The 26,754-nt window shown below is 32.2% G+C and overlaps 3 protein-coding genes across 8 annotated transcripts; all 3 read right to left on the minus strand.

Annotated features, from left to right (window-relative positions):
- Positions 1 to 205: 205 nt before the first annotated feature.
- LOC109792902 (DNA mismatch repair protein) lies at positions 206 to 1,978 on the minus strand. Of its 4 annotated transcripts, none has more exons than XM_020352367.3 (3): positions 1,841 to 1,978; positions 1,145 to 1,279; positions 206 to 643 (listed from the first exon to the last, which is right to left on the minus strand). In XM_020352367.3, the coding sequence occupies exons 2-3, from the start codon at positions 1,233 to 1,235 to the stop codon at positions 519 to 521; spliced, it is 216 nt and encodes a 71-aa protein (XP_020207956.1). In that variant the 5' UTR covers positions 1,236 to 1,279; positions 1,841 to 1,978; the 3' UTR covers positions 206 to 518. The 4 variants fall into 4 exon arrangements, with proteins under 4 accessions (XP_020207956.1, XP_020207949.2, XP_082915719.1 ...); XM_020352360.3 differs by having other exon boundaries at positions 1,145 to 1,241; positions 1,841 to 1,977; XM_083059593.1 differs by lacking the exon at positions 1,841 to 1,978 and adding an exon at positions 1,429 to 1,816 and having other exon boundaries at positions 1,145 to 1,241.
- Positions 1,979 to 3,949: 1,971 nt separating this feature from the next.
- Positions 3,950 to 14,005, minus strand: LOC109795095 (arginine biosynthesis protein ArgJ family). 3 transcript variants are annotated; one of them, XR_002239527.3, is made up of 15 exons: positions 13,653 to 14,005; positions 13,454 to 13,577; positions 13,299 to 13,372; positions 13,020 to 13,064; positions 12,773 to 12,823; positions 12,597 to 12,665; positions 12,361 to 12,419; positions 12,028 to 12,097; positions 11,397 to 11,564; positions 10,703 to 10,825; positions 10,491 to 10,553; positions 5,258 to 5,335; positions 5,036 to 5,181; positions 4,331 to 4,417; positions 3,950 to 4,219 (listed from the first exon to the last, which is right to left on the minus strand). XR_002239527.3 is itself a non-coding variant. In XM_020354512.3 (15 exons), the coding sequence occupies exons 1-15, from the start codon at positions 13,851 to 13,853 to the stop codon at positions 4,137 to 4,139; spliced, it is 1,425 nt and encodes a 474-aa protein (XP_020210101.1). In that variant the 5' UTR covers positions 13,854 to 14,000; the 3' UTR covers positions 3,950 to 4,136. The 3 variants fall into 3 exon arrangements, 2 of the variants coding, with proteins under 2 accessions (XP_020210101.1, XP_029125320.1); XM_020354512.3 differs by having other exon boundaries at positions 4,331 to 4,401; positions 13,653 to 14,000; XM_029269487.2 differs by lacking the exons at positions 13,454 to 13,577; positions 13,653 to 14,005 and having other exon boundaries at positions 4,331 to 4,401; positions 13,318 to 13,336.
- A 2,195-nt stretch (positions 14,006 to 16,200) lies between these two features.
- On the minus strand, positions 16,201 to 26,490 carry LOC109814488 (Acyl-CoA N-acyltransferase with RING/FYVE/PHD-type zinc finger domain-containing protein). Its single transcript, XM_020378935.3, has 20 exons — positions 26,146 to 26,490; positions 24,967 to 25,916; positions 24,820 to 24,888; positions 24,538 to 24,736; positions 22,585 to 22,669; positions 21,756 to 21,866; positions 21,539 to 21,607; positions 21,338 to 21,419; positions 21,179 to 21,238; positions 21,031 to 21,083; positions 20,789 to 20,955; positions 20,212 to 20,377; positions 19,693 to 19,750; positions 19,556 to 19,612; positions 19,228 to 19,476; positions 18,236 to 18,297; positions 17,670 to 17,726; positions 17,490 to 17,583; positions 17,214 to 17,354; positions 16,201 to 16,639 (listed from the first exon to the last, which is right to left on the minus strand). The coding sequence occupies exons 2-20, from the start codon at positions 25,783 to 25,785 to the stop codon at positions 16,553 to 16,555; spliced, it is 2,685 nt and encodes an 894-aa protein (XP_020234524.1). The 5' UTR covers positions 25,786 to 25,916; positions 26,146 to 26,490; the 3' UTR covers positions 16,201 to 16,552.
- Between the last annotated feature and the right edge of the window lie 264 nt (positions 26,491 to 26,754).

Genomic DNA, 26,754 nt, shown 5'->3' on the forward strand with positions numbered 1-26,754 from the left:
GATATGAATAATGTTAGAAAATGACAGTCATTGGCAACATTGTGCAAGCTCTATGATATGGCCATAGGAAGCAGCGCTAACATGTTTTTCTCCTCTGTCTATGGAAGATGAAGTAAAGATTGACTAAAGTAAAGGTCAATTGAAATTGTAGAAGAGTATCTATGTTAGAAGACTTGTATGAGGTAAATGTTTGACAGTGAAACAATTTAAGAAACATTAGCAGTTTCTTTTATTGAGAATAATGTTACATACTTGCACTTGTCTCACTGTTATAAGTGTATCATATTACAAAGAAAACACTGAACAGTTATTCAAGAGTCAAATAAATAAATCCAACATTCAAAGTCAGATAGAAAATTGAAAGATGTGAGTCATCCCAGAGTTGTTCATGATTTGGTGCCCAGCCGACAAGATGTAGCAATCAAAATGTTGTTGGTTTATTCCAGCATATCCTCGTATAACATCTTAAGTTCTTGAAAAATTACTCATGGATTTTAAGAAAATAATTCACACTTCAGTCAGGACTTTTTTGTTTCTTCTGCATCAATATGTCTCCAGGGGTTGAGAGCTTCTCTAATTGCCTGAGCATCTGGGGAATTCTCCCAGGCACGCTTTTCTGACTCCAAAACAGTTACTTTGTCATCTGTACAAATACAATGCGAGGAGAAATTAAAACAAATTCAAATTTTTATATAGTCTAAATCCTTTTATGAAAAAAATAAATCATGGGAGTTGCTACAATCCCTAAGAAAACAATTATGAAATTCTCTTCATACGCATAATGTTATGTTGATTGGACAATTTGAGCAAAAGAAATAACAATAAAAGACATGTATGACAGAGTACATAATATTTCCCTAGCATCTTTCTCATTGGATGACCATGACCCTTCCAAAAATCAATATTCACTACATCATGAAATCGTGTATCCACTATCCAATAGTACTGGAAGCAATACAATACTCAAGTCTCAAGATACTAATCTAGTAACCAAAATCAATAACTTGCTACTAGACAACTCAAAAGGTCATTCATATTAAACGAGAATGTAAAATTACTATAAATTCTAAAAGCCAGTTTCAATACGAGCAGCAAATGGAAGGGCAGAGCACCAGTGATTAAAGAATAAGGAAAGTTCTCACACAGAAGCCAGTTTTGATCATGAACATCTCCATAGAAGCCCCAACCAAAGCCGACACGACCCCAATCTTCAAGTACCAGTCAAGAAACTTCATTATCAACTGAATGAACCGTAATCAATGATTATTGGAGTTAAAATCTGAATACAGAAATGGAACTAGTTAAACTTATTAAATAAAAATGATAATCACAACAAATGCACAATTGAATTTCAATTTTCATTATCGAGAAACATTTGAAATAACTAGAGCCAGAAAAGGAGCAACTTGAAGGAAGCAGAAGTCATACTGTAATGTGATTCCAGAAAAATGAAACAAAAAACGCAGAAGCTAATTGCAATACCACTAAGTGATTCCAGATTAAACACTGAAATTCATATAAAAATGAGATCTGTCACCAAAAGACAAGCGAACAGAGAGGGAAAGTAATCATGGCACTGATGGGGTGGGGGGAGATAAAAGAATGTATTTTTTGTGTGTGTGAAGGTGAGAGTTGGGCATGAAAGGAATGAAACCAAAATAACATGAAGTTCAATAGCTCCCAAAAAAAAAAAAAAAAAAAGCTACACGCAGAGTCAAAATCTTGATGAATGGGACGAAAACGGAAAAGGGGGAAAAGAAGAAATGCAAAATAAAAGGATTAGAGATGGGAAGAAGAAGAAGGGAGAAGAGATAGCAATTACAAAGAGCAGAGTAGATACCAGAAATTCGGAGTTTGCGGGAGCAGCATAAGTCTTTTCCTCCAGGAAATGTTTTTTCCATCTTCTGTAGGGCGTAAATGGGCCAAAGCCCAACAAGTTTCAACAAGAACCTTTCCCATTCCCTCCAACCACCAATTATAAATGTAACTTCTCTTTCTTCCATTTCTTTCCTACATAGCTAGATTACCCAAATCTATGGATTAATTCTCATATCACAAAATCATACGTCCTTCATTTCCATTCTAATATTTCCATAACTTTCCAATCTCCTTCGTATTTTCTAATCTCCCTCGTTCACTACCAAGCTTAATGATGGCACTTGACAAATGGAAGAAAAAAGTCAACATTAAAAATACAGATTTAATTAAAAACTTAAATCCTAAACCTTAAACATATTTTATTATATTAAATATATAGCACAATATTTATAAATATTAAAAAAATACATTATATTTTTATTTTAATTTATTTTTATATTCATTTATTATAAAGTAATATACAAAAATAAATAAATTTAAAGATCAAAAGTAATTCATCTCCAAATTAGAAAAATCAAAATAGAACAAAATTTTGAAGGATTAAAATCAAACTTGAAAAATTTTAAAGATTAAAAATATTTTTATCTTTAAAGAATATAATATAAAAAAATAAAAGAACTTTAAAATCATATCACAAATTTATATTTATATATATATATATATGTATATATATATATATATATGAGATAAATTTGTTTTTAAAAGTAATCTCAAATTTATATAATTTTAAAAAAAAAATTGAGTCCCTTTTAATGATGAGTTTAGGATGACCACTCTTTCAAACTATCTTCAAAATCGATGTTAAAGGTTAACACAAATCATTAGACAAACTCTAACCATTAGACCAAAATGTTTGATTGACTAAATTATATTTGATTCATCATTGAGAATATTTATACATGTTTGCTAAGAATCAAGTATTTGTCTTCATTTAGTATAATTTGACCAAAATATCTTATTATTTATCTCAACAATTGAATTAATGAGAATCATACGATATTTTTATTGTAGTTACGTTTTTTCCAACTCGATCCTCTTGAGAGCACAATCTTGTGGAAAACATAAGATAATTTTCAAAGAAACAATATTCTTAGAATTGTTGGTTTTAAAATAATAAACTAAATATTAAAAATTAACATTAAAGTGCAAAAGTTATTAGAGCTAAGATTATATTAGGAGGATAATATTCATCTTGTATTTACTCACAATCTCTGGTAAACATTAGTCACTATTTTTATCGATAGGTATTTTGTACTAATATCATGGTTATCAAAAAATTTATAAATAAAAAAAATTGTGTACCCAACATAAAAAGTAACTAGGCTTAAATATATTTTTAGTCCCTCAAATTTAAGACAAATTTGTTTTTGGTCCTTCAAATTTAAAACTATTGTTTTTAGTCCCTGTAATTTTCAAAAATCTTGTTTTAATTCCTTAGGTCACAAATAACATATTTGAAAGTGACTAATTAAGACAGTTATACAATATCAAACTGATTTAATGTAATATTTTCACTAATAGAGACACTAATAGGTAAATTTTATGCAATAATATTTGATAAATTTTTTAACAAAATTTGAATATAAAGACTAAAATAAGATTTTTTGAAATTACAAGAACTAAAAACAACAATTTTAAATTTGAGGGACTAAAAACATTTAAGCCAAGTAACTATAAAAAATACTTCAACTTACAAGTATACAAATTGTTGACCTATACTAAAAATCATTATCTTCTATATAATTTTTAAAAATGATCAAAGTTCAACAAACATATATATGACATAACACTATTAGATATTATAAAATTAAATAAAAATTAGATATTAGTAACATGATCATCAAATTTGTAAAGTGATGTTTCAATTGACAAATATGATTTGTTTTTATTTATAGATATCAAATTTTTTGGTGAACATAATATCTAATAATGGGTTGTATATTCCTTGAACTTTGGTCACTTTTAAGAAAGGTAATGATTTTTAGTGTTAGAATATTCTCTATAATTATTAATATTCAGTGGTCAAAAGTGCCCAAAGTTTACTTTGAGAGTTTATTTATGAACCAACAAAAAGATAAAATTCCTCATCTTGAGATAAAGATTACCAAATACAAATAAATATAAAAGATAATGCGTAGTTACCATAAGTTCAAAATAATCTCTAAATATGAAATCAAAATTAAAATCCTCCACAATATCTAATTAGATCATAATCAACCCCATCACTGTGCCAATATAGTGTGAGAATTTACATTTGTTTATGTTGTGTACTCGGCATTTATTTTAACATAATCATAGCTTAAATCACAGCCCCATGCTTGTCCACGTCCTGGTCCATTGCCTGTTAATTAGAAATGAATATCAATCGTAAATATGATAATATAATTAATATTAATTCCAGACTGCTTAAAAAAGAAAACAGTGCAGTGTTTGGGCTATAATTATAACTTACCAACTGATATCTGAATTCTAACTGTGTCGTGAGTCTCCCCAGCCTTTCTAAGATAACTACTAGCCGCGTTCCTGCCACGATTTCAAGCTGTAAAAGATTGTATAATAAAGCACAACATGGATCATGGATAGATTATAAATTGCATGGATAAAAAAGGGCTCGTATATAAAAATAAAAATTTATAAAAACGTACAAGATAATTAGATGGATAATGGATCAATAAACTACATGATCAGACATTTGTTAGCTATAAGCATCATCTCCGCAATTAAAATTGAATATTAAATTACAATTATTATTTTGACACGAAAAGTACAACTCGATTCGTAATAACAATCTCTTGCTACAAAATCCTAAATGCTATGTGTCATGGAAAAACAACCTAATCAAGGGTACAATGTAATTCTACTTTGATTTCATTCTTGAGCTTTTTATTATTTGGACATATTTAAAATTTGACTCAAAGATTGATGTTTAAGTAAACTGTTTGCTTCAAGCAATAGAAATAGAAAGTGATACCCTTCTACAGCATCAGATATTGTACATTTATCAACTGGTATTGGAAAAAAAAAGGTAACTGCTTGGGGTAAAGGCTTGTTAAGGATTTGCTAGGCATAACTAAATGTAGATAAAGTGTTAGAGAAAGTAATTTTTTTTTTACTAATTTTCCAAACGCAAGTAAATCACCAAAAAAAGAAGTCCTACCGGTCAAATAATTGTGGTTCCCCACCATCCATTAGTAAAATATCCCCCAGCTCCACCCTAAGTGAATCTTGGTGGAATGAAACCCCCGAGTAACCAGCTGCAGCAGCAATGCGTCCCCAGTTGGGGTCTCTACCATATATAGCAGCCTGATGAAACATTATGTTAGAAAATAGGCTTAGCCAAATTGAAAAAGTAAAAGAATTTTTAGTTCAATTATCATGCCTTTACAAGTGAAGATGATGCAACTGAACGTGCAACTTTTGCAGCTTCAGCCTCACTATTTGCACCAGTCACACTGACCTGCAAAGTGAAGATCAAATTTGATGATAAACAACATTATCAAGCAAGACTGAGTCCACATTTTCACCACGCAACATCAACAGAACTTCAAAATCCAGACACAGCTTAACAGCTACTAAATCACACACAAATAGAAAATAAGAGTTGGATGGAATAAGTAAGTGCCCATGTAAGACATCAGCAATGGCTTATTTATCATGCATATGCACATGCACGCATGAGAAAGAGGCCTCTCTGTTATTAGCCTCCCTTCTGCAAGAGTTCAAGAGGAGGGCTGCTACCGTCTCCTCTTTGTTTTTGCATTTTTCCCCAATAAATCTGTCAAATCTTGGGCTTAGTTCGGATTTGCTTCTCTCAGCAATACATCCTATATCTCAGTTGTCTCAACCTGGGTTGGGGGGGTGTAGGGAGTTCCCATTTTAGGGCATCTTTGGTCATTCGCTCTATCATAACCTTCCTAATGGTCATGTAGATAGCACCATTTTATGATCGCTGGTACCCAAACGGTCTTGTGTATCCACATTGGTAGAAGTGGTGATTAACCTTCAAGTTGCAACACTTTCCATGTTGTCTACGATGTGAAAAATGCCTAGTCATCAAGTAGCAGAGCTATATATCGTTGGTTAGTTCAAAGTGAACATTAAGGTTGTGTTTGGATTGAAGGATGGATTTTGGGGAGTGGAAAAGGAAAGATTTGAAGAGAAAGAGAGTGGAAAGTGAGGTTGTTTGGATTAAGAGAAAGATAGTGGAAAGTGAGTGGAAAGTTTGTGAGAATTTGTGTAGAAATTGATTGATGTGATAGATAAAAATTAAAAATTTAATAGATGAATATGTAATTTACACTTTTACCCTTGGATTAAAAATGAGTAGAATATTATTTATTGTAAATAATAATAATTACAACAATAAAATTATATTAATAAGTATAATTTATTAAAAAAATAATAAATAATGATAATAATAATAATAAATATTAAAAAAATAATAAGAATCATAATAAATAATAATGATAGTAATTATAATAAATAATAATAATAATAATATTTATAATAATAATAACAAAATATATTATGATAATTATATTTTCTAACATTATTTTATTAATGTTTTATGAAAGTGTTATTATTTTAATTTTATAAACATGCATTACTTTATTTATTTTTTTTATATTTCCACTTTTTGATGTCAATAATTAAATAATAGAATTTTCTTAATATAAAAAAATGTACAATAAATTTTTTGAAAGTTAATTAATAAATTAAAAAAATTGATAAATCATTGACATAAATTAGAATGAAATGAAGATACATTTGTTAATGGTACAAGTTAATTTTTACCAATTAAAAAATTAAGAAATTTTTAACATTACAAAATAGATGGGTAATAACATATTTGTAAAATGGAACAGAAAATATAATTCAGTCATCAATAATTAAATATGACATAAAATAATAGAAATGAAAAATGTTGCAACTAAATAAAACATTTAAATTACAATAATAAAAAAGAAAATAAGATAACGTAGTTTATTCAAATGAATGCTGAAAGTCATCAAATTTTTGTTCGAGGTTATCAAGCCTGTTATGTACTCGATCGAAACCTCCGTTAACATTGATGGTCAAATTATTTAATCCTTCTTGTAACCCTTGAATGTCAGTCCATATTTGGGAAAGTATTTGACCATCATACTGGACTGGGGGTTGTTGTGTGATGTCGGCAGGCTGCTCGTCAGCATGGTCCTCAGGCATTGCATGGTCTTCATCTTCAACATTTTGTCCATGATCATGATTATCCCTGCCATGTAACCAAACCCCGTCCACATTGACGACATTTAATTTTTTCAAGGTTTTTTTTATTAAAAAATTGTGGCCACCCTAATTCGACTGCAACATCAATTGATAAGTCTACGCCAGAAACAACCAAAATGCGTGAATTTAAAATGGGGTATGGAAGAGGCATCCCATTGTCCTTGCATTTGACCATGTGTTGCATGATATAATGGGGCCAGTTGATCAAAATGTTATTCTTTAAGGCCCATAACACAAAAATGTCTTCTTGCAAGAGTTGGGAAAAGTTACTTGATCGGAGAGCCAATATATGGATGTAGACATAATGTAGGAGTCTGTCGTTAATGTTAATACTTCGTACATTTCTGACATTTCGGCCCTGCAGCTCTGGTCTAATCATAGATGTCAGTGCTATGTCACGGTCGAACTACATCTCCTCTGGGATGTCTGGAAATGATAATTTTTGCCCCTGATACTTCAAACCAGCCAGAGTTAACCAGTCAGATGGTTTTATTTTTATCTTTGTTTTGTTCACGTCACTATAGAGGAAACCAGCTTCAGATACTCTCAAGTTCGATAGAAGACCTTAATAAGATCTTTAAAGAAATCACATTTGAGAGCCACAAAATGCTGCAAACCTTGATATTCTATATGGTGGTGAAAATACAGTCCTGATGTGACAAAGTAGCTAAAGTCCATAATCTTTGGATGAAGGACAATCCTGTGTAAAAGTCCTTGCCATATTTAATCATCTGATCACGCTGACTGAAAAAACGTGTCTGATTTAAAACTTGTTCAATTTGTGGTAGTCTAGGACCAGCTGCTTTGTCCGAGGTGGCATGAGTTTTTCCTTTTGTTTCTTTTGAACTTCTTTTCCTTTTGTTATTGGTTATTTTATATATAATTTTCAGGTATGGCATCCGGTTCAAGAAAAAGAAGTTCAAAAGAAACAAAAGGAAAAACTCCTCGGACAGAATAGTTGGTCCCAGACTACCACAAATTGAACAAGTTCTAAACCAGACGCGTTTTTTCAGTCAGCGTGATCAGATGATTAAATATGGCAAGGAGTTTTACCACAGGATAGTCCTTCATCCAAAGGTTATGGACTTTAGCTACTTTGCCACATCAGGGCTGTATTTTCACCACCATATAGAATATCAAGGTTTGCAGCATTTTGTGGCTCTCAAATGTGATTTCTTTAAAGATCTTATTAAGGTCTTCTATTCGAACTTGAGAGTATCTGAAGCTGGTTTCCTCTATAGTGACGTGAACAAAACAAAGATAAAAATAAAACCATTTGATTGGTTAACTCTGGCTGGTTTGAAGTATCAGGGGCAAAAATTACCATTTCCAGATATCCCAGAGGAGATGCAGTTCGACCGTGACATAACACTGACATCTATGATTAGACCAGAGCTGCAGGGCCGAAATGTCAGAAATGTAAGAAGTCTTAACATTAACGACAGACTCCTACATTATGTCTACGTCCATATATTGGCTCCCCGATCAAGTAACTTTTCCCAACTCTTGCAGGAAGACATTTTTGTGTTATGGGTCTTAAAGAATAACATTTTGATCAACTGGCCCCATTATATCATGCAACACATGGTCAAATGCAAGGACAATAGGATGCCTCTTCCATACCCCATTTTAATTTCACGCATTTTGGCTATTTCTAGCGTAGACTTATCAATTGATGTTGCAGTCGAATTAGGGTGGCCACAATTTTTTAATAAAAAAAACCTTGAAAAAATTAAATGTCGTCAATGTGAACGGGGTTTGGTTACATGGCAGGGATAATCATGATCATGGCCAAAATGTTGAAGATGAAGACCATGCAATGCCTGAGGACCATGCTGACGAGCAATCTGCCGACATCACACAACAACCCCCAGTCCAGTATGATGGTCAAATGCTTTCGCAAATATGGACTGGCATTCAAGGGTTACAAGAAAGATTAAATAATTTGACCATCAATGTTAACAGAGGTTTCGATCGAGTACATAACAAGCTTGATGACCTCGAACAAAAACTTGATGACTTTCAGCGTTCATTTGAATAGACTATGTTATCTTATTTTGTTTTTTATTATTGTAATTTAAACATGTTTTATTTAGTTGCAACATTTTTCATTTCTATTATTTTATGTCATATTTAATTATTGTTTACTAAATTGATGACTGAATTATATTTTCTGTTCCATTTTACAAATATGTTATTACCCATCTACTTTGTAATGTTAAAAATTTCTTAATTTTTTAATTGGTAAAAATTAACTTGTACAATTAACAAATGTATCTTCATTTCATTCTAATTTATGTCAATAATTTATCAATTTTTTTAATTTATTAATTAACTTTCAAAAAATTTATTGTACATTTTTTTATATTAAGAAAATTCTACTATTTAAATATTGACATCAAAAAGTGGAAATATAAAAAAGAATAAAGTAATACGTGTTTATAAAATTAAAATAATAACACTTTCATAAACATTAATAAAATAATGATAGAAAATATAATTATCATAATATATTTTGTTATTATTATTTATTATTATAAATATTATTATTATTATCATTATTATTAATATTATTATTATTTATTATAATTACTATCATTATTATTTATTATGATTCTTATTATTTTTTTAATATTTATTATTATTATTATCATTATTTATTATTTTTTAATAAATTATACTTATTAATATAATTTTATTGTTATTATTATTATTTACAATAAATAATATTCTACTCATTTTTAATCCAAGGGTAAAAGTGTAAATTACATATTCATCTATTAAATTTTTAATTTTTATCTATCACATCAATCAATTTCTACACAAATTCTCACAAACTTTCCACTCACTTTCCACTATCTTTCCCTTAATCCAAACAACCTCACTTTCTACTCTCTTTCTCTTCAAATCTTTCCTTTTCCACTCCCCCAAATCCATCTTTCAATCCAAACACAACCTTAAGGAGTAAAAATATTTTCAATCAAGGCTCGTGCATAAGGAATGTGGAGGATTAATATTGGATGTATAAAAAAACACAGGACTCCAACATCCCACAATAACTTCAATTTTAGCATTTGAAACATGTCTCAAAATAAATTATATTTTCACTTTTCAATGTAACACTAATTATTTTTTTCCTAATTTCCCTCTTTATAAATTATTCAACCACTACAATTAAGAGTAAACATCTATTGAGAGGTTAGGCTATTCTAGTAAATCAAATAGTGATACATTTATTATTGTCCTTAATTTTTGTGTAGAAACTTTAAAATTCAGTCATTGTACAGCAGATAGAGTAGCATAAATCAATAGCCATGATGCACAGATATCCTTGACAAAAAGCATACCTCAACGAGGCATGTTGCTCCCTCTCCATCCCAAGCTATTGATTTGGCAAGACCTTGCATTACCTAGAAAGAAATATCAATCCAAAACTTCACATCTGCTGACTGAGCATTTTGAATAGATTACATGCCTCAAGTAAATCATGGGACACGATCTAAAGAATGAAAATATGAGATGAAAAAATAGTGATGAAATTGTACAGGGACAACTTTACCGCATCTAGGCATGCCTGAAGTTGAATAGCCTCATCATTGTCCAGAGAAGATATGCAGCCTATCCCAGACAACCCACTAGCCAAAGCAATAACAGTATCATTAGTACTAGTATCTCCATCTACCTGTAGCAAAATAATGCAAAGACAACACAAGAATCAACTACGTTCCAAAAAATGGGGGCAAAAGCTTTGGAGATATAACATGGCATCACCTTGCACAAGAGAACTACATTAAATTTGGCTAATAATCTTTTGACATACAATACAATAATTACAACATGTTTTTGCATTTTAATTTAGGTAAATTACTGAAATTTTTTTTATAAAAATACTAGCTCCAGTCCTAATTATAAGCAAACATAAGACAAATCATTGAGACCAAAAAAAATAATTAATATTATTACTTTTATTTAATTCTACCATAAATTCAAGTTTTATTCTAAATATACCCTTTACTTTAAGCGGTTGTTATATAGTTATAAGTGAATGCATAGAAAATAGAGTTAACAATAAATGAAGGGTATAAAAGAAATTTAATACTGAGTAACTTTAAAACTAATAATTGTTGTTTATAATTAGGACCAAAAAAAAATCTAATTTGTTACTTTTAATTAGGACCAAAGGTAGTATAATATAACACCACTATATGACTAACTGAATTTGTAATATCCAGAAAAGTGTGAAAAGCACATACAGTTATCTGGTTGAAACTTCGGTTCACAGCAACCTGCACCATCTTTCTCCAAACATCACTGGTTACCCGAGCATCAGTTGTTATTACCCCAAGCATGGTAGCCATATTTGGGTGGATCATTCCAGAACCTTTTGCCATTCCCCCAATTCTGACCTTAGTTCCTCCAACCTAACCAACACCAACAATAATAAGAATTAGATTATCTCTCTTTTCTCTCAAACTTCAACTTTGCAAACAAATATAGAATTTGGGACTGAACCAAACATGTTTCATGAAGTTAATTCCCAAAACTGTAAGAGTTAAGGTTTTTGTCTTAGAAATTACAGGTTCACAGAAAAATGGAAAACTATCATCCATGTCAATATAGAAATCTCCTTCACAGCTAAGTTGTCGGTTTGTTTTCCCATTAGTCCTACAACCTTTGGGCCACTGAGTGCTGACCCCATGTGTATCAACAACTCATCTAGGTGAACTGAACAAGGCAATTTTATGACTTATCATTTATACATAGGACTAAATACAAATGTCAAATGTGTGTTATCCATATATGTAAGTGTGCTTATAAAACAGTTAAATATGAACTAGTTGTATGAACTTAAAACAAGTGAGCAAAAATAGTAACAAGTAATACCAAAGACTCAATTGCCACACTCTTGCTAACAAGATCTGTCGTGGTGATGGCCACTGCTGCAGAATCTGCCCTGTATGCAAGCTTAATAAGATTTGATGAACAAAGGATTGAATAATGAGGGATTGAAAAGTAGACACAACATGTGCTGTTCAGAGTTATGTATTTTTCAAAGAATAAGAAACCAAAATGGTGAAAGAAGGCAGGAAAAAAGAAATCTACATGTATACAAAGGCCATTTAATAATCACACACACACATAATGCGAGTTTCTTAACATGATAACATGTCAATTATAAAATTTAAATAAATTTAAATCAGAGAACACATGAATTACCCCTCAACTGAAGATGAAAGTGAACTCACTAGTGTAGGGAGTGAGTTTAAAAGTTTCCCCTGCAAATAAAATGAGAAGAATATAATATTGGAAATGACAGAATATAAGTTTGTTGAAATACTTTTCAAGTAGCTTGTCCTGAATTTTGCAAATACTTAGTCCATATAACAGAAAGCAATATCACAAAGGACACAAGCGAACAAAATATAAAACCCAAAACGCTGTCTCTGCATTACCTTCTTTATTCTTTGACCAATTACACCGGTGGATTCAACTAATATTTCTTCTGGCTTCACTTTTTGTAGCTGCAATTACAAACATTTGCAGCAAAGACTAATCATATTTTGACATGGAGCACTCAGCACTATAAGCAAAATCAATTTAACACAATGAAAGGATTAAGTATACATACCTTAGCAAGGCTTTCCACACATTCTATCACGTCCTGGTAACCTTCTTTGCCCTGGAGACATGAAAGGCTTCAACCACTAAAATATTTGTTAAATTTCACTCAAATTTTTTTTAATGTTGAACACACTAAGTTAATGGAAAAACATCAATGCCGTGAAGTAACTAGAGTCTAGAGTGAAACTACACCTCAGTAGACTGTTTATAAAAGAAACTAAGTGTCTGTTTGGATAAGTTTGCTTGTGGCTTACCGTTGCGGCATTTGCTTGACCTGCATTAATTAACACAGCACGCGCCTGAAACACAATGAGACTGCTTATAAAAGAAACTAAGAGTCTGTTTGGATAAGTTTCTCAATAAACACTTATAGAGAAAAAAAAATGAAATAAGATTCTTCAAAAGCTAAAATTAATAATTGAATCATCTTAGTTTCTTCAAAATATGTTTCTTATCTTATAAGTTAATTTTAGTTTACAAAGAAGCTCATTTGTGTTTGCAGAGAGGTTTATCAAAACCGATCCTAAGCTTACGGTGTTGGAGATATCTAACGTCTTTTTGCAGTATAAGACGGGCGCAGCCGCAACGACGTTCGTTGTAAACGATCCTGAAAGAAATGGAATTCGATGAGGTGAAGTGCAAAAAACCACGAAACACAAGTATTAGCCACCAGAATCAGCAAACGAACCTGCAGACACGGCATCAACATCGCACGTGACAAGCGCGAGATCAGGCTTTTCACCTTTGGCACGCAGCCCTCCGTAGATTCCCGCAGCTTTGAATCCCTCTGCAGCAGTAACTCCGCCGGGAATCTGAAAACACTCGATTACAATGTGGCGTTTAAAGAGGAAAATTTGTGGAGAAGAAAGATTGGTTAGAAAAGTGACCTGGTTCCAAGGTCCTTGGGGGAGAAAAATAGGAGCAGGTGGTATGTGATTCTGCGTGGTTGATACAGCACGGATCCTGAAATGAGGCGCAGAAGAGGCTAATCCAAACATGTGTTTTGTCCGGGAAGAGAACATACATTGATGATGAGAAGAAGGAGTGAGTTTTGGGGAAGATGCTAAGTGAGGAATACACGAGTACATTTCTGTGAAATGTAATGTTTTAGGGTTTGATGAGAAGCGAGGCGAGGAAGGTAAGTGAGTGAGTTAACTGTGTGTGTGTGTAGCTATGTTGTCGAGTTTTGGCTGCGCAGATTCTTCCACCCAACCAAACTAGTTAACAATTCTTTTCAAGGACATTATTTACGGCTAAGTAAACTGTAATACTGTATACTACATCGATATGGATCCTGGGTAAAAGTAAAGATAAAAATAGGTAAGAAATAAAATAAAATGGTGCTCCCGCCTCCAAATTTTTCCAAACAAAATTATATGAGTAATTAGCCTATGCATTGTGTTGATGATATACAAGGATTTTTTTTTTTTTTTTTTTTAATGTTGTCCAGTTATATTACAAGATTCAAATCACGCGCACCATGGTGTGACTTAATTGGTGTCTCGTTAATAAAAAAAAATTGACATATAATTTAAAATATTCATTTATATTTTTATCTTATTTTATATTACTTTATTTGACTTATTTTTATCTTTAGATTAAGAGAAAAAATGAATGTTAATAATTATATTTAAAATAATTATATTAATATAACTTGGAATCACGTGGAAAAAATTCTCATTTTTTTTCATGCAACTCATCAGAACATTTTCTTCAACAAGATTCCAAGTTTTAATTTATTTTTTTCACTCAAATCAAGTTATACTTTAGTTATTATTATTATTATTATTTATCTTTTTCATAGCTAATTACAAATATTCCAACCGCTTACTCCACTACCATGGCAGGTAATATGTTTTTATGTACAAAAATTTGACAACACAAATGAGTAGAGTAACTGGTCAAAATTTCATCAAGACAAAAAAAATGAAATAGTACATTTTATATAAATAATTGACAAGAATATTTTTTTCTCTAGTTAGTTGATTCGATCTACCTAAATTATTCTTGACAATAGTATTAGAAAGATTAACAATAACTTGAAATCAAGTCAAAGAAGTTTTTCATGAAAAAGAAATTTCCCTAGTCTAGCATAAAAGTAAGGACAAATAAAATAATGTAAAAAAGAATAAAAATATAGGTAAATATTTTAAATAATGTGTCAATTTTTTATTGATGGGACACCAATTAAGACACAATGATGAGACTGATGATTTGAATCCATATGTCATATGTAAGATAATTATATCAATTTTTACAATAATTATTTTAAAATCATATATTAATAGTACATAAATATTCAACTCAAATTATACATATACTAAAAATTAAATTTAATTACATTTTGATACTTATAGTTTCATAAACTTTACCTATTTAGTCATTATAGTCTAATTTTATAAAAATTTAAAAATATTTTTTTATAACTATAGAGATTAAAAAAAACAAAAATAGTTTGCATAAGAACTAAAATAGAATATTTTAAATTATAAAGATTGAAAAATAATTTTCATAAAATTACAGGAGTAAAAGGATAATTAAATATAAAAATTATTTATATTTTTATTTATATTTTTATTCAACACCAGTAAAAAAATTATACTACTATTATATAAAGTTATTTATTTCTTAATTACTATTGATCTTAATTCATTTAAAGAGTATGGAAATTTTTTAAAAAAATAGTCATTAAAAGTGAATAAAGCAAATTCATTTTGCAATTTTCTTGTGATTTTTCTATAATTTTATTTTTACAAATTTTACTATAATTTTTGAAAAATACATGATTAATTCCTTAAGTTTCATGAAATACTCATTGAAAAAAAAAAGTTTTTCTTCGTAAAAAAAATTTGTATGGAAAAGAAAAATTGCAACTTTTTCACAAAGAAATTATAGACAATTTCTCTAATTTTTAATAGAAGCATAAGAATCATAGAATAACTTATATAAAAAGTGCTATTAATAAAGTAGAAAATACTTTTAAATCATAAAAGATAAATGATTAAGAAAATAAATATTTAAAATAACTAGTAAAAAATAATATTATCAAAGTATTGCATTTAATTTATATATTGTACTATTTTATCCGTTCCATAATAACTACATCTGAAAAATGTTCAAATATAAATAATGTTCTCACATTTTAATGTAATATTAATTAAATTTTATTTATTTTATCTCTTCATATAAATTATTCACCTATCATAATTAAAAGTAATACATATTAAAAGAGTCAATTATTTTACTAAAAAGTAATACATATTAAAAGAGTAAGATATTTTAATAAAATTGTATAAAAAAAATCATGCATTTATTGCTATCTTAATCTATGTGGAAACTTTCCCCGAAGGAGTATATTTTGGCCCCTCCAATATATTTTATCAAGCTCTGCCACTGGTGTGTATATTCCAAAGAGAGACAATTCATGAACTCCAATTCACAGCAAAGAAACATTCTTTTTAGAGAAAAAAAAAATAATACAGTAGGATTTTATAGCGAACATGCGTGCTAATAAAAAATGGTCAGCATGCTCGATCTTTCAAACTCCTCTATTTCTACCCTTTTAGGCCACCGTTCCCCATTTTTCACGCTTACTTTTTAACCCTACATTTTACAAAAAGAAAGAGACATGCTGGCTGCTACCTAAGACCCAGCCACTACCATCCATACTACGTGGGAAAAAACAAGAAATACAATACGGAACAAGAACATAGCAGCAATGTTACAGCGAGGAAAGTGCTAAAAAATGAATAAATAACAAAAAATTAGTTACAACACCAGATAAAACTCATTCTATAGCCTGCTGCACCGTCTTCTCCAGCATTGAAGTTTTATTGAAGAGGGTTAGCTGCACCTCTCTGAGGTATTTGGATAGCTGCCCAAACAATATAAAAAAGAAAACTTAATTGTAAATATTGTTGATGTCTACAACAATTTCTTCAAATTCCGGATACAAGTCGCCATGATCACAACCATGCTCTTATTATTATATTGTGTCGGTAAATAAAATAAATGTGCTGTTAATGAGCTACTTGTAAAGAAATCAATGAAAAAAAAAATTTATCGAAAATTATAATAGGCATTGGCAACTTTAAATGTTACACTTTCTCAAAAAATAAAAAATCCATTTTTGATTTCTTAGCATGCTCTAGCAAATAAAACAGGTCATATTTTAGTTAAGTAGGTCTTCCTTCAAAGAACTTGTGCCATTGCATACAATTAACAGCTAACACATTGCAGTCTTGCAGAGAATGAAACCTATGGCGTAGTTAATATCTCAATTCCAGAAACTATTTATTATCTAACTAATTTATAGTTTAACACATTCAACAAGAAATCACACTTTTTTATTTTAACCAATTCAGTCGATCCATGAATTTATTGGGTTCTCAGTACATTGGAAACATCTACTTCCCCTAGTTAACCAGTAAATGTTAGGATTGACCTACCTGATCTTCGCTCATCTTTCGGAAGCCCAATTTCTTAGTCCAAATTGACTCAGCATCCCCTGCTGCTGGAAGCACCAGCTTTTCTACATTTAGAGAATACAGCAACCGCTCTATGCAAGAGAACAACACTTGAAAATAACCCTAAATGAAACATCACAAGTTAATTAAACTTATTATCCTTACAAAAACATCTTTGAAAGATAAAGTGTCATCGAAATGCATCTATCAATTAACTATTTCAATTTTGGGCCATGCATGAATAACAAAGTTTCTTACTTTTCCTTGATGTGCTCTGCTTGTTGCGACCAGAGGTAGTTCAGCAACATTACGTCCAAAAATCCTAAGGAGCCCAGCAGATACTACAACAGAACTGTGCAAGTATGATACACATAATGTCATACACGACCAAATAGAAGCAATATCAGGAAAATAAAGAAAGTGGAGACAGCAGCCTACTTCACAATTAAAACAATGCAATACATCCCCCCAAACTCTTGACCTGAAATATTTCTCCTGCAAAAAATTCAAAATACAATATATTACCAGAAAAAAATGAACTAAAATATCATGAATATTAAATAGAATCCTGGGATGCAACACACACTGATTGACAATCATTTACTACCTCTTGTAGACAAATGCAACACCATGTGACTCATGTCAACTAAAAAGTTATACCAAGACTCTTGATCAATATAAATTCAAATATACTAGGCACGAATTTAATTCACCCTAAAGTATGTTCCAAGTCCTGATGCAAAGAAATCTCAGAGAGCCAACAAAATAGTTTTATCATCAACCAGTAATTATGCAGGGAGATAGTGGAGGAGAGACTGAAAGGTAGAGAGGAATATTCATATTCAAGTCAGATTCAATTTATCCTGGTGGTAGCCTATACTAACATAAGACTTGATAATTCACAGTAGATTACATCATTTGGAAGGAGGCACAAGAATATAGAAGGCTGCACAGGCAAGAATCAACCACAGTAACCTACAATAAAATAATTCATATCTGCTTACCCATAGACCATAACAGGAATCAGATCACGACCAGATATTGCAACAATGGGATCAAAACACTCCTGCCAAAACGTATTCCCAAAGCATGAGAAGGGGAAAAATGAATATTCATTGTAATTCAAGTCAATTTCAAAGCCACTGAATACCCGACACACAATAATCAAATAGTAGATTAAGATAAAGATAGAACTAGAAGGACATCTTCGGATTTTCAAAATGCATGAAACTTGTAGTTGCATCCAGAGGAAGGCACCACTGTCTTACCAAGCTGACAGCAAATAGGTTGTTTTTGGACTGATTAAAAATTGCAAATGATTTGATTTGATTTACAAAACAATTTCCATGCTTGGAACAAAATAAAAATGAACTGACTTGACTTTATATTCATAATTTTACTTTGTTGCCCTTACTAATAATGGTCAAATAACTTGACTAATAAGAACAAAATGTTAATTCAATAATTAAAACTAAATTCAAATCAAATACACTCAAATCCGACCAGTTTTTAGTGGATTGATATTTGAACACAGCTAAAAAAAGAATTCTGAATCAAAAGAATTTCTATTTTATAACATGCCTAACAAAGCACTGCATTAATGAAAACAAATCAATTCCTAAAATATTTAATTCCAAACACACAGAATCCATGATCTCTTTCTTATCAAGTAAACCTCGAGATATCAGATTTCGAGAGAAGAGGTTACTTTTTTCTCATGGCCAAGACAAATGCATTAGATGAGAACACAACGTCAATAGCATCCTATATGACAGAAAATTTTCTCATCAAGAAAGTCTAAGTTACAGTTATCATTAATATTAAATCATTGACCTGTTATTTATATAATTAAACAAATTTGAACTATTTCATCAAGGTAAGCCAAGAGCAGTTGACATAACCAATGGAACATTAACAAATATGAAATATCAATCGCATATGCCCAAAAAAAAATCAAGTATAGCAATTAATAAACTTGGAAGCCATAAATACTCACTCGGAAAATTGCAGCAGCTCGAGAAAGCAGCGGTAAATGTTCTGGATAACGACTTTTTCCACTTAAAATTCTCCACTGGATATCATTCATGACCCCATAGGTACATAATCCCTTCTCGGCATGTTTCCTGATTAACCTTTCTGACAACGAAGCTGGAATAATGTCTGCTCCAGCAGAAACTGAATTCTGCAGAGCTACATATATTCGATTGCAGTCATCACAACAAAACCACTTATCCTTGGGCAGCTCCTGCGGTAAGATGTGATAATGAAAAAGTAAAACTTAATGCAAGTATCCTAAAAATATTTGCTTAAGGCCCAGTGCTTACTTCCAACTCACATAGCCCAATGTCCCGCAAGCAGCCAACATGATACTCCTTCTCACACTGGATATAACAACAAACAATATACTTAGCTTTTTAAAAATAAATAGTTCAATACAAATCTCGTCATGTATAAATTATACCTGGTCACAAATTATTACAGTTCGCTCATCAAATTTAGCAACACTGAAATCATGTTCCCTGATGACCAATCAAAACAATTAGCACATTAGTATATACTAAAACAAAGCTTAATGGTAATAGAGATAGAGAATGTTTGTGACTGTGTGTATAACAAATAGCTTAAATTCTCTAGCAGAAAAACCCAATACAAATAGCTTAAATTCTGCATACATTGTCATTTAAAAAAAATAGAGAAAAGAAACATTAATACCAAAATTTCAAAATTCAATGGTGTATTACCACAAAATCACGAGCCTTCATTAATCCTGCCACCACACTACATTTCATACACATGCATTGTTTTGGCATGCTAACACTGTATGCCACGGAACTACTTGATACCATGAGCCAAAATCCAAAGACTTATTTGAATATAAAATTGCACACTTCCTTTGGAAACATCTTCCTCATAAAGTTGTAAGAAAATGATTTGTTTTGATAAATGCTTTAAGATTAAGATAAACAAACCATAAACCTACCTGCAAACAACACATCCACCCATCTCAAATTCTGGTGTTTTATCAACCCGTGTCAACCGTATCATGATTGGCCTCACAATAGAAGATTCTCTTCCATTACCAGCATTATCTCTACAATTTAGACATTGCCAACCACTGTCTGGAACACACTGTAAACCCAAGCAGGCTGCAATTGAACAAGAAAATGCCAAATATTAATAAATTCTGTGACCTTACCTCACAATCAGTTTATTTTCCCATCATAATTTTGCAGTATCTGCCACTACAGTAACCAAGGGATGGTTATAGTGTTGAACAAAATGAGGAAGCAGGGCAGACAATATGTTATGGAAGCTACATGTGGTGTGCAACATATATATACAATAAAACACAATTTCTTACAACACAGACAATAGACATCACTCATTGTCCAAATTATGAACAGGATAACAGTAAATATATTTTTTACATATAATGTGAAGAAAACTGTATGAAATGAAACTAATATAATGGATGAAGAAAATACATGAAAACATTACACAATATTTGTAAGAAATTAATAACTCAAATTAAGAAGTGTTGAAGACAATTTGTCCACCTGCATGAAAAGCCCTAGGGCATCCATTGCAAAGAATCAAATCTCCTCCATCTCCACATACTGCACACATATCATCGCTGTCTCCAGTGGTAAGGTTTTGACCATTTGCCAATGAGAGAGCTATATCATGAAGTGTTAATCCATTGGAAGTATATATGTGTCGGTAACTGCAAAAGGACAAGATTATTTCAAGATGACGAAAAATACACCAGTCTATTTAGCTGCTTATAAATTCTACTCACGGTTGACGCCTAGCAGCCATTCCAGCATGAGCTTCAAACTGTGAAGGGCTTATCTGTTTGCACATGAATGCAAATGGTAAAAGCTTATCTTAGCATTTATGTTTATATAAAAATAAAACATTTTGTGCACAGTTATGTGACCATATACCTCCATATCACAACAAGCACAGACTATTCCGTTCCCCTGTTTGTAACCTCCAAGTAATTTCTGAAATGCACAAATCAAATATTGAAAAGAATAAAAATTGTGGGCAAATCAACCCATAAGCACAAAATGACAAAATATTTAAAGAAAATATTAAGACACCTGTCCTTTGACATAGTAAGCCAATTCAGCACCATCTGGTAGTCCATTTGGCATAAAAAGTAACCTGTGTAAATCGTTGTCCCTGATAAAAGCAAAAAAATCAAATTCCAACTACAGTAGCTAAGATATTGCAGTTCACACGGAGAAGCTAGAAAAGACAAAGAAGCACAGAACAGGCAACCCCAAAAACAATAAATGTACCTTCTCTTGGTGCAACCATCAGCACTTTTCTTCAGCAGTACACCTGAGTTAGAAGTGTAGGAGCTTGACCTGCAGAAAAGGTGTACCGTCAAAATTTGAATATTAAGGAAAGGTCTATAATTTAATATGACCAGATAACCTTATATGCAGACCGCTCAATCTCATTCTCAAGAATCAAGTATGGGTATTAATAATTGAACCAAGAGAGAGGACAAACTTTTTCACCACACGTTTCCACTCGTCAGTGGTCTGATTCATATACATTTGCTGCTCATAATGACTTGGTACATGCAAAGATGACAAGTGACTTGTACCATCTACAGATTGACTGAAACAACAATTTAAAGGTAGAAGTTTTGTCAGTCCTTTTTTCTTTAAAAATTGAGCCAAATTTCATTAGCATAATGACAAAATATTTGAAAATATTAAACATTTGACGGACATATAAATAAAATTGAATTTACAGCTGTCCAAAATTCCAAAATAAAAAATAAATTGGCAGCATTCATGGATGAAAACCCCGGTGAAAACCAAATTGTTTTCTTTTAACGCCCATGGAATTATGAAATTTGATTAAGTTTCAATCATCAAGCACCAATTCCCAAATCTCAAAAGAACTGCCTGACAAAGAATTAGGTAAATTATTCTATTCTTGAGTTCACAACTAACAAGGTTTTATTGTCAAAGTACAAACATATGCATTCATTCACATGCTTTAGTGATGTGAAGTAAGATAAGGGGATCACAGAAACAAAGCCTGAGATGTTATTCTTGCTTAAGGGGGTCCATTGAACAAATGGACAAAGGATGTGGCTAACTATTGATGTCTTGACATTTGAGAGCATGTTTCCCTTTTAGCATTAAGTAAACATGTTGACAGCAAGAACTACTTCTGGTGGGGGGAATCAGATATGTCCTGCTCGGTATAAAATTCCTTAATTGTACAGGGTGCATGTTTCCAAATGAATTAAACAAGCAGAATAAGCAAGAGATAGAGAATGCCCAACTGCTTTATTCTTTTCTTTTTGGGTTTATTTTTGGTTTACCTTATCTTTGTATGAGGCATGCCAACAAGCTTGGTGCCATAATTTTTATAAGCTTGAACCCTGCCGTTGCTTTGTAGAAGACTTTCTGCAGAACCCACGGCAAAGAGAAAATATATATAAGAAAAATCAAGACCTAAAGCAAAGCAAAAGAAACACCTATTACTATTTCCCATGAATAATCTGGCACCATATGCTTAACGTGTCTTCCCATGCAAGTTGCAGCAACAACATGCATGGGTTACTCTATATTTTATATCTTTATTCCTTCCAGTTCCTGGATTTTTTTGATGATAACCATTACTTATAAAACCATTCATAAGCTTTCACCTAACAGCTTAAGCTTCTTGAAAAGTTGGAGAGATTGGTAATAAAATTCTCCTAGAGGATAAGATCATAAGATTATATAGTGATTAACTCTAAACAGAACAGAGGAGGAAAAGAATTCTTTATGCCCACAGTTTTTGTAATCCCTCTGTTTCAAAATAAATTTTGTACACGGTTTTGCACAAGGATTAAGAAAGTTGCTAAATATTCTAATTTCAAGGAAATATAAGTATATTTAACTATGTTACCCTTTCACACCATTAATGCTTCTTATTCCCATTTAGTGCTGATTCCAAAAGACAGGGATAAAGTTGGACAAAAAAAATTATGTTTTCTTAGTTTTCTAAAGTGACAACTGATGCATACTCTAAAACAGCCAAAACCTCTAAAATTACAATTATTTTGAAACAAAGGGAATATCTACTGTCTAGGATGAATCATTCAAGCAAAGGTGGTAGGTACAGTACAGGTGTTCTCTCCAAAACAAGTCAAGGCCAACTGAATAAAAGAGAGATGTTTGTGATTGAAAAAATAAATAAATAACTTCAAGACTGCAGGAAAATCTTTACAACATTTTCATAAATCCCACTATACTTAAACTGTAACATGTGGGCTACTAAGAATATAGAAGACCGGAATGTAGCAGAAATAAAAATATTACCGACTGATACTTTCTAATCTCCAAAAAAAAATGTTACGTACTTAACAAAATGCTCGGATCAAAGGGTGATTTAAAACTTTTAATAGAGGGGAGGGAAAGGCAGGGATTCTAAGAAGGGAGAGGAGGAAAAAAAATACTATTATACCTTATTGTTGATAAATAATGTAATTACACTTAATTAATAAAGTTGGGGATATTAGTCAGCAAAACCTAGAAGCTTTAAGTATTTTTCCACGCTTCAAATCCAGGATGAATCATTCAAGCAAAGGTGGTAGATACGGGTGTTCTCTCCAAAACAAGTTAAGGCCAACAGAATAAAAGAGACACGTTCATGATTGAAAAATAAATAAATAAATAACTCCAAGACTCCAGGATAAGCCTGCAACATGTGGGCTACTAAGAATATAGAAGACCAGATTGTAGCAGAAATAAATATTACCAACTTATACTTTCTAATCTTCAATTAGAAAAAAATGTTAGAAACTTAACAAAGTGTTTGGTTCAAAGGAAGGGAGTGATTTAAAACTTTTAATAGAGGGGAATGAAAGGCAGGGATTCTAAAAGAGGGGAGAGGTGGAAAAATACTATTATACCCTTATTGTTGATAACTAAAGTAATTACACTTCATTATCAAGGTTGGGGATAATTTAGTCAGTAAAACCTAAAAGCTTTAAGTATTTCTCCTCACTGTCAAATGCCCCCGCCCCCATATTCTGGCAGTAAAAAGAGTGATACAGAAGGACATGAGTTTCTTATCAAAACTTCTTGCCAGTCTTAATATTAGTTATTTGAGACTGGCATAATTTGTAATCATAATTCAAAACCAAAAAAAAAAATATATACATTCAACAAGCATGCATACACATAGCCTTTTTGTGTAGTCATTCTTCCATCAACATGAAGCAATGAACCCAAAACTCGCTAGGCTTCAACAATGAATTTATATGCCAGAGAAATGTGATTCTCACCTTTCCAAACCTGGAAGGACTCCTCATTGACAGATGAACCAGCCACATTCTTTATAACCTCATCTAGTATACTGAGTGGAGCAGTTTTTATTTCCTGTATAATACTATATATTGGTCTTCCATTTTCTAAGAATATATGATTATTTGGATGTCTAGTCTTGGCTCCAGCATGCTGCTCGAACTCGTAGGCACTAAGAACCTGAGAAAATGATAAAATTAGCCATCTTGTAAATACAGAACAAAAATCTGCGAACATAATGAGAAATAAAGGGCATGTCTTACTCTAGAGTAATTGCACATTGAACAGCCACACAAATATCCACCACCCTCAATAACCCCCTGCAGCTCAACCTGACAACAACCTCAAAAAATAAGAAGAAACCAAGTATAAGAAAAGAAAAAGAAAAAGACAATGAATGTCTGTTATACCTTTCCAGGATTGTAAATATACTTCACTATAGCTCCGTCAAGGATGCCGGTTGATAACAGTTTTTTAACATTTGTAGGGTAGCAGCTGGGAACTACTTTCTTGGACATTTTCAATTCCATATTGCGAGTGTACAAATCTAAATCTCCATCCCGAGAATATCCCATTCCACACGGGCTTTCTAGCATCCCACCACTACAATCATCCCTTGCCGAATATTCTTCATCATACCCATGAAAGCCAATGGGATTGCCATCAGTATAAAGAGCAGGACGATGCACAGGAGCAGGTGGCTGGTAACCATAGTCCTCCTTCTTTTTACTGAACTTAAAAGTAATCTTCCTGATCCCAGATGAACTAGCATGCTTGGGAATTTCCATCACGACACAGGATGTCATCGCAGCACTACTCGTGTCCTTATCACTCTGAGAAGTATTGTTATTATTCTGATCACCGGCTTCATCACTCAAGGTCTCAACAGAACTTGAATTCTCCAAACAAGTAGACGTTAGTTCCCCACACTCTGCGTGGCTAACATTGGCGGATTCAGTCGGTTGACTAACATTGGCCGATTCAGTTGGTTGGCTACTGATATCTTGGAAAGTTAGCGCATGCTCTGCTGCAGAAACGTTCGGGTTGGAAACCTCGGAGCGCACTTCATCAATTGAAACTTCTTTTGCTTGTTTCTTATTAGGAGACAGGTGAGGTTCAGTGTCAACAATGCATTGGTTGTAGTCACGCTTCAGTTCGGTCCTTGATTCCTCATTGTTTTCCTTCCTTCCTTCTTCTAATGCATGCACACAAATCGCTTCTTCTCCCATCAAAATCAAAGAACAGAGCCCGTGAAAATTCAAACGTGGTAACAGCCAGAAAAACAACACTACCGCACAGCATTCACGAAGAAACCGAACCGGACTTGAATTTCCACTCGAGATTCGTTTCAAATCAACGCCTACGCACAAAATTGAGGATTCGAGACACAGTTTTCGATCAATTCGCGAACGGAAAACACTTAAATAGCAACGAAAAACAACAACAGTCAATAATCCAATCTATGCGTCCAGAAGAAATTCGGACACGGACGTTTGAATCAAATAAAACAGCGCAACCGGTTAATTCATTTCATTTCAATTTGCATACACAAAAAGAAGAACGACAATAACAGACAGTAACAAACCTACCTCAAACCACAACACCAATAAAAAAAATCCAAAAATCAAATCCAATGAACCTTGGATCCCTAAAAATAAAAGAAAATCGAAACACACGCTGGAAGCGCTATGAATCGAGTTTTCAAGTAACAGATCTGAGATTGGTAAAGAGCACTGAGTTGTGCACTTGACGAGATTCGAAAGAGGGAAGTGAGATTCAGTAGTGTTAGGGTTTGGTTGGACGGAGGATAGAGAGCGAAAGTTGAGAAAGCGGCAACGAACTGAAGCGAAAGGGTTGGTTCGCGGTTGAGATTTCAACTTTATGGAAAGCAGAGAGAGCAGAGGGCGATGAGTTTCGTAAAAAGAAACTACCCCAAAATTAAATAAAATAAAAATAAATAAAAATAAAAATTGTCGTCACGATCTTTCAGAAGAAGCGAGAAGACAAATGGATAAACGTGATGGGACCCACGAGAGTTGGGCCTGTTATGTTCCACTACGTGGCATTGCTGGGATCTATCGGCGGCCCTCCTCAGCCGTTTTTTCATCAAGTATCGACCAAGTTAACACGTGTGAAGGGTCATCCATCGACTTATAAGCCAAGAAAATGTAAAATATGTTGGGCTATTTTGAATGGGT

This window comes from Cajanus cajan, chromosome 7 (assembly GCF_000230855.2).
Source record: "Cajanus cajan strain Asha chromosome 7, NIPB_CcT2T_4, whole genome shotgun sequence".
NCBI classification, from domain to species: domain Eukaryota; kingdom Viridiplantae; phylum Streptophyta; class Magnoliopsida; order Fabales; family Fabaceae; genus Cajanus; species Cajanus cajan.

Excerpts from the sequence above, each read along its gene's own strand:
- LOC109792902 (XM_020352367.3), bottom strand. The coding sequence starts at position 1,235 with ATGAAGTTTCTTGACTGGTACTTGAAGATTGGGGTCGTGTCGGCTTTG. Across the intron at positions 644-1,144 it reads CATGATCAAAACTGGCTTCT|ATGACAAAGTAACTGTTTTG; the intron begins GTGTGAGAACTT and ends GTATTTGTACAG.
- LOC109795095 (XM_020354512.3), bottom strand. The coding sequence starts at position 13,853 with ATGTACTCGTGTATTCCTCACTTAGCATCTTCCCCAAAACTCACTCCT. Across the intron at positions 10,826-11,396 it reads GAAGTTTCAACCAGATAACT|GTAGATGGAGATACTAGTAC; the intron begins GTATGTGCTTTT and ends ATTTTGCTACAG. Across the intron at positions 5,182-5,257 it reads CATCATCTTCACTTGTAAAG|GCTGCTATATATGGTAGAGA; the intron begins GCATGATAATTG and ends ATGTTTCATCAG.
- LOC109814488 (XM_020378935.3), bottom strand. The coding sequence starts at position 25,785 with ATGGGAGAAGAAGCGATTTGTGTGCATGCATTAGAAGAAGGAAGGAAG. Across the intron at positions 21,608-21,755 it reads TGGAAACGTGTGGTGAAAAA|GTCAAGCTCCTACACTTCTA; the intron begins GTTTGTCCTCTC and ends CCTTTTCTGCAG. Across the intron at positions 19,751-20,211 it reads GGTGGATGTGTTGTTTGCAG|GGAACATGATTTCAGTGTTG; the intron begins GTAGGTTTATGG and ends ATTGGTCATCAG.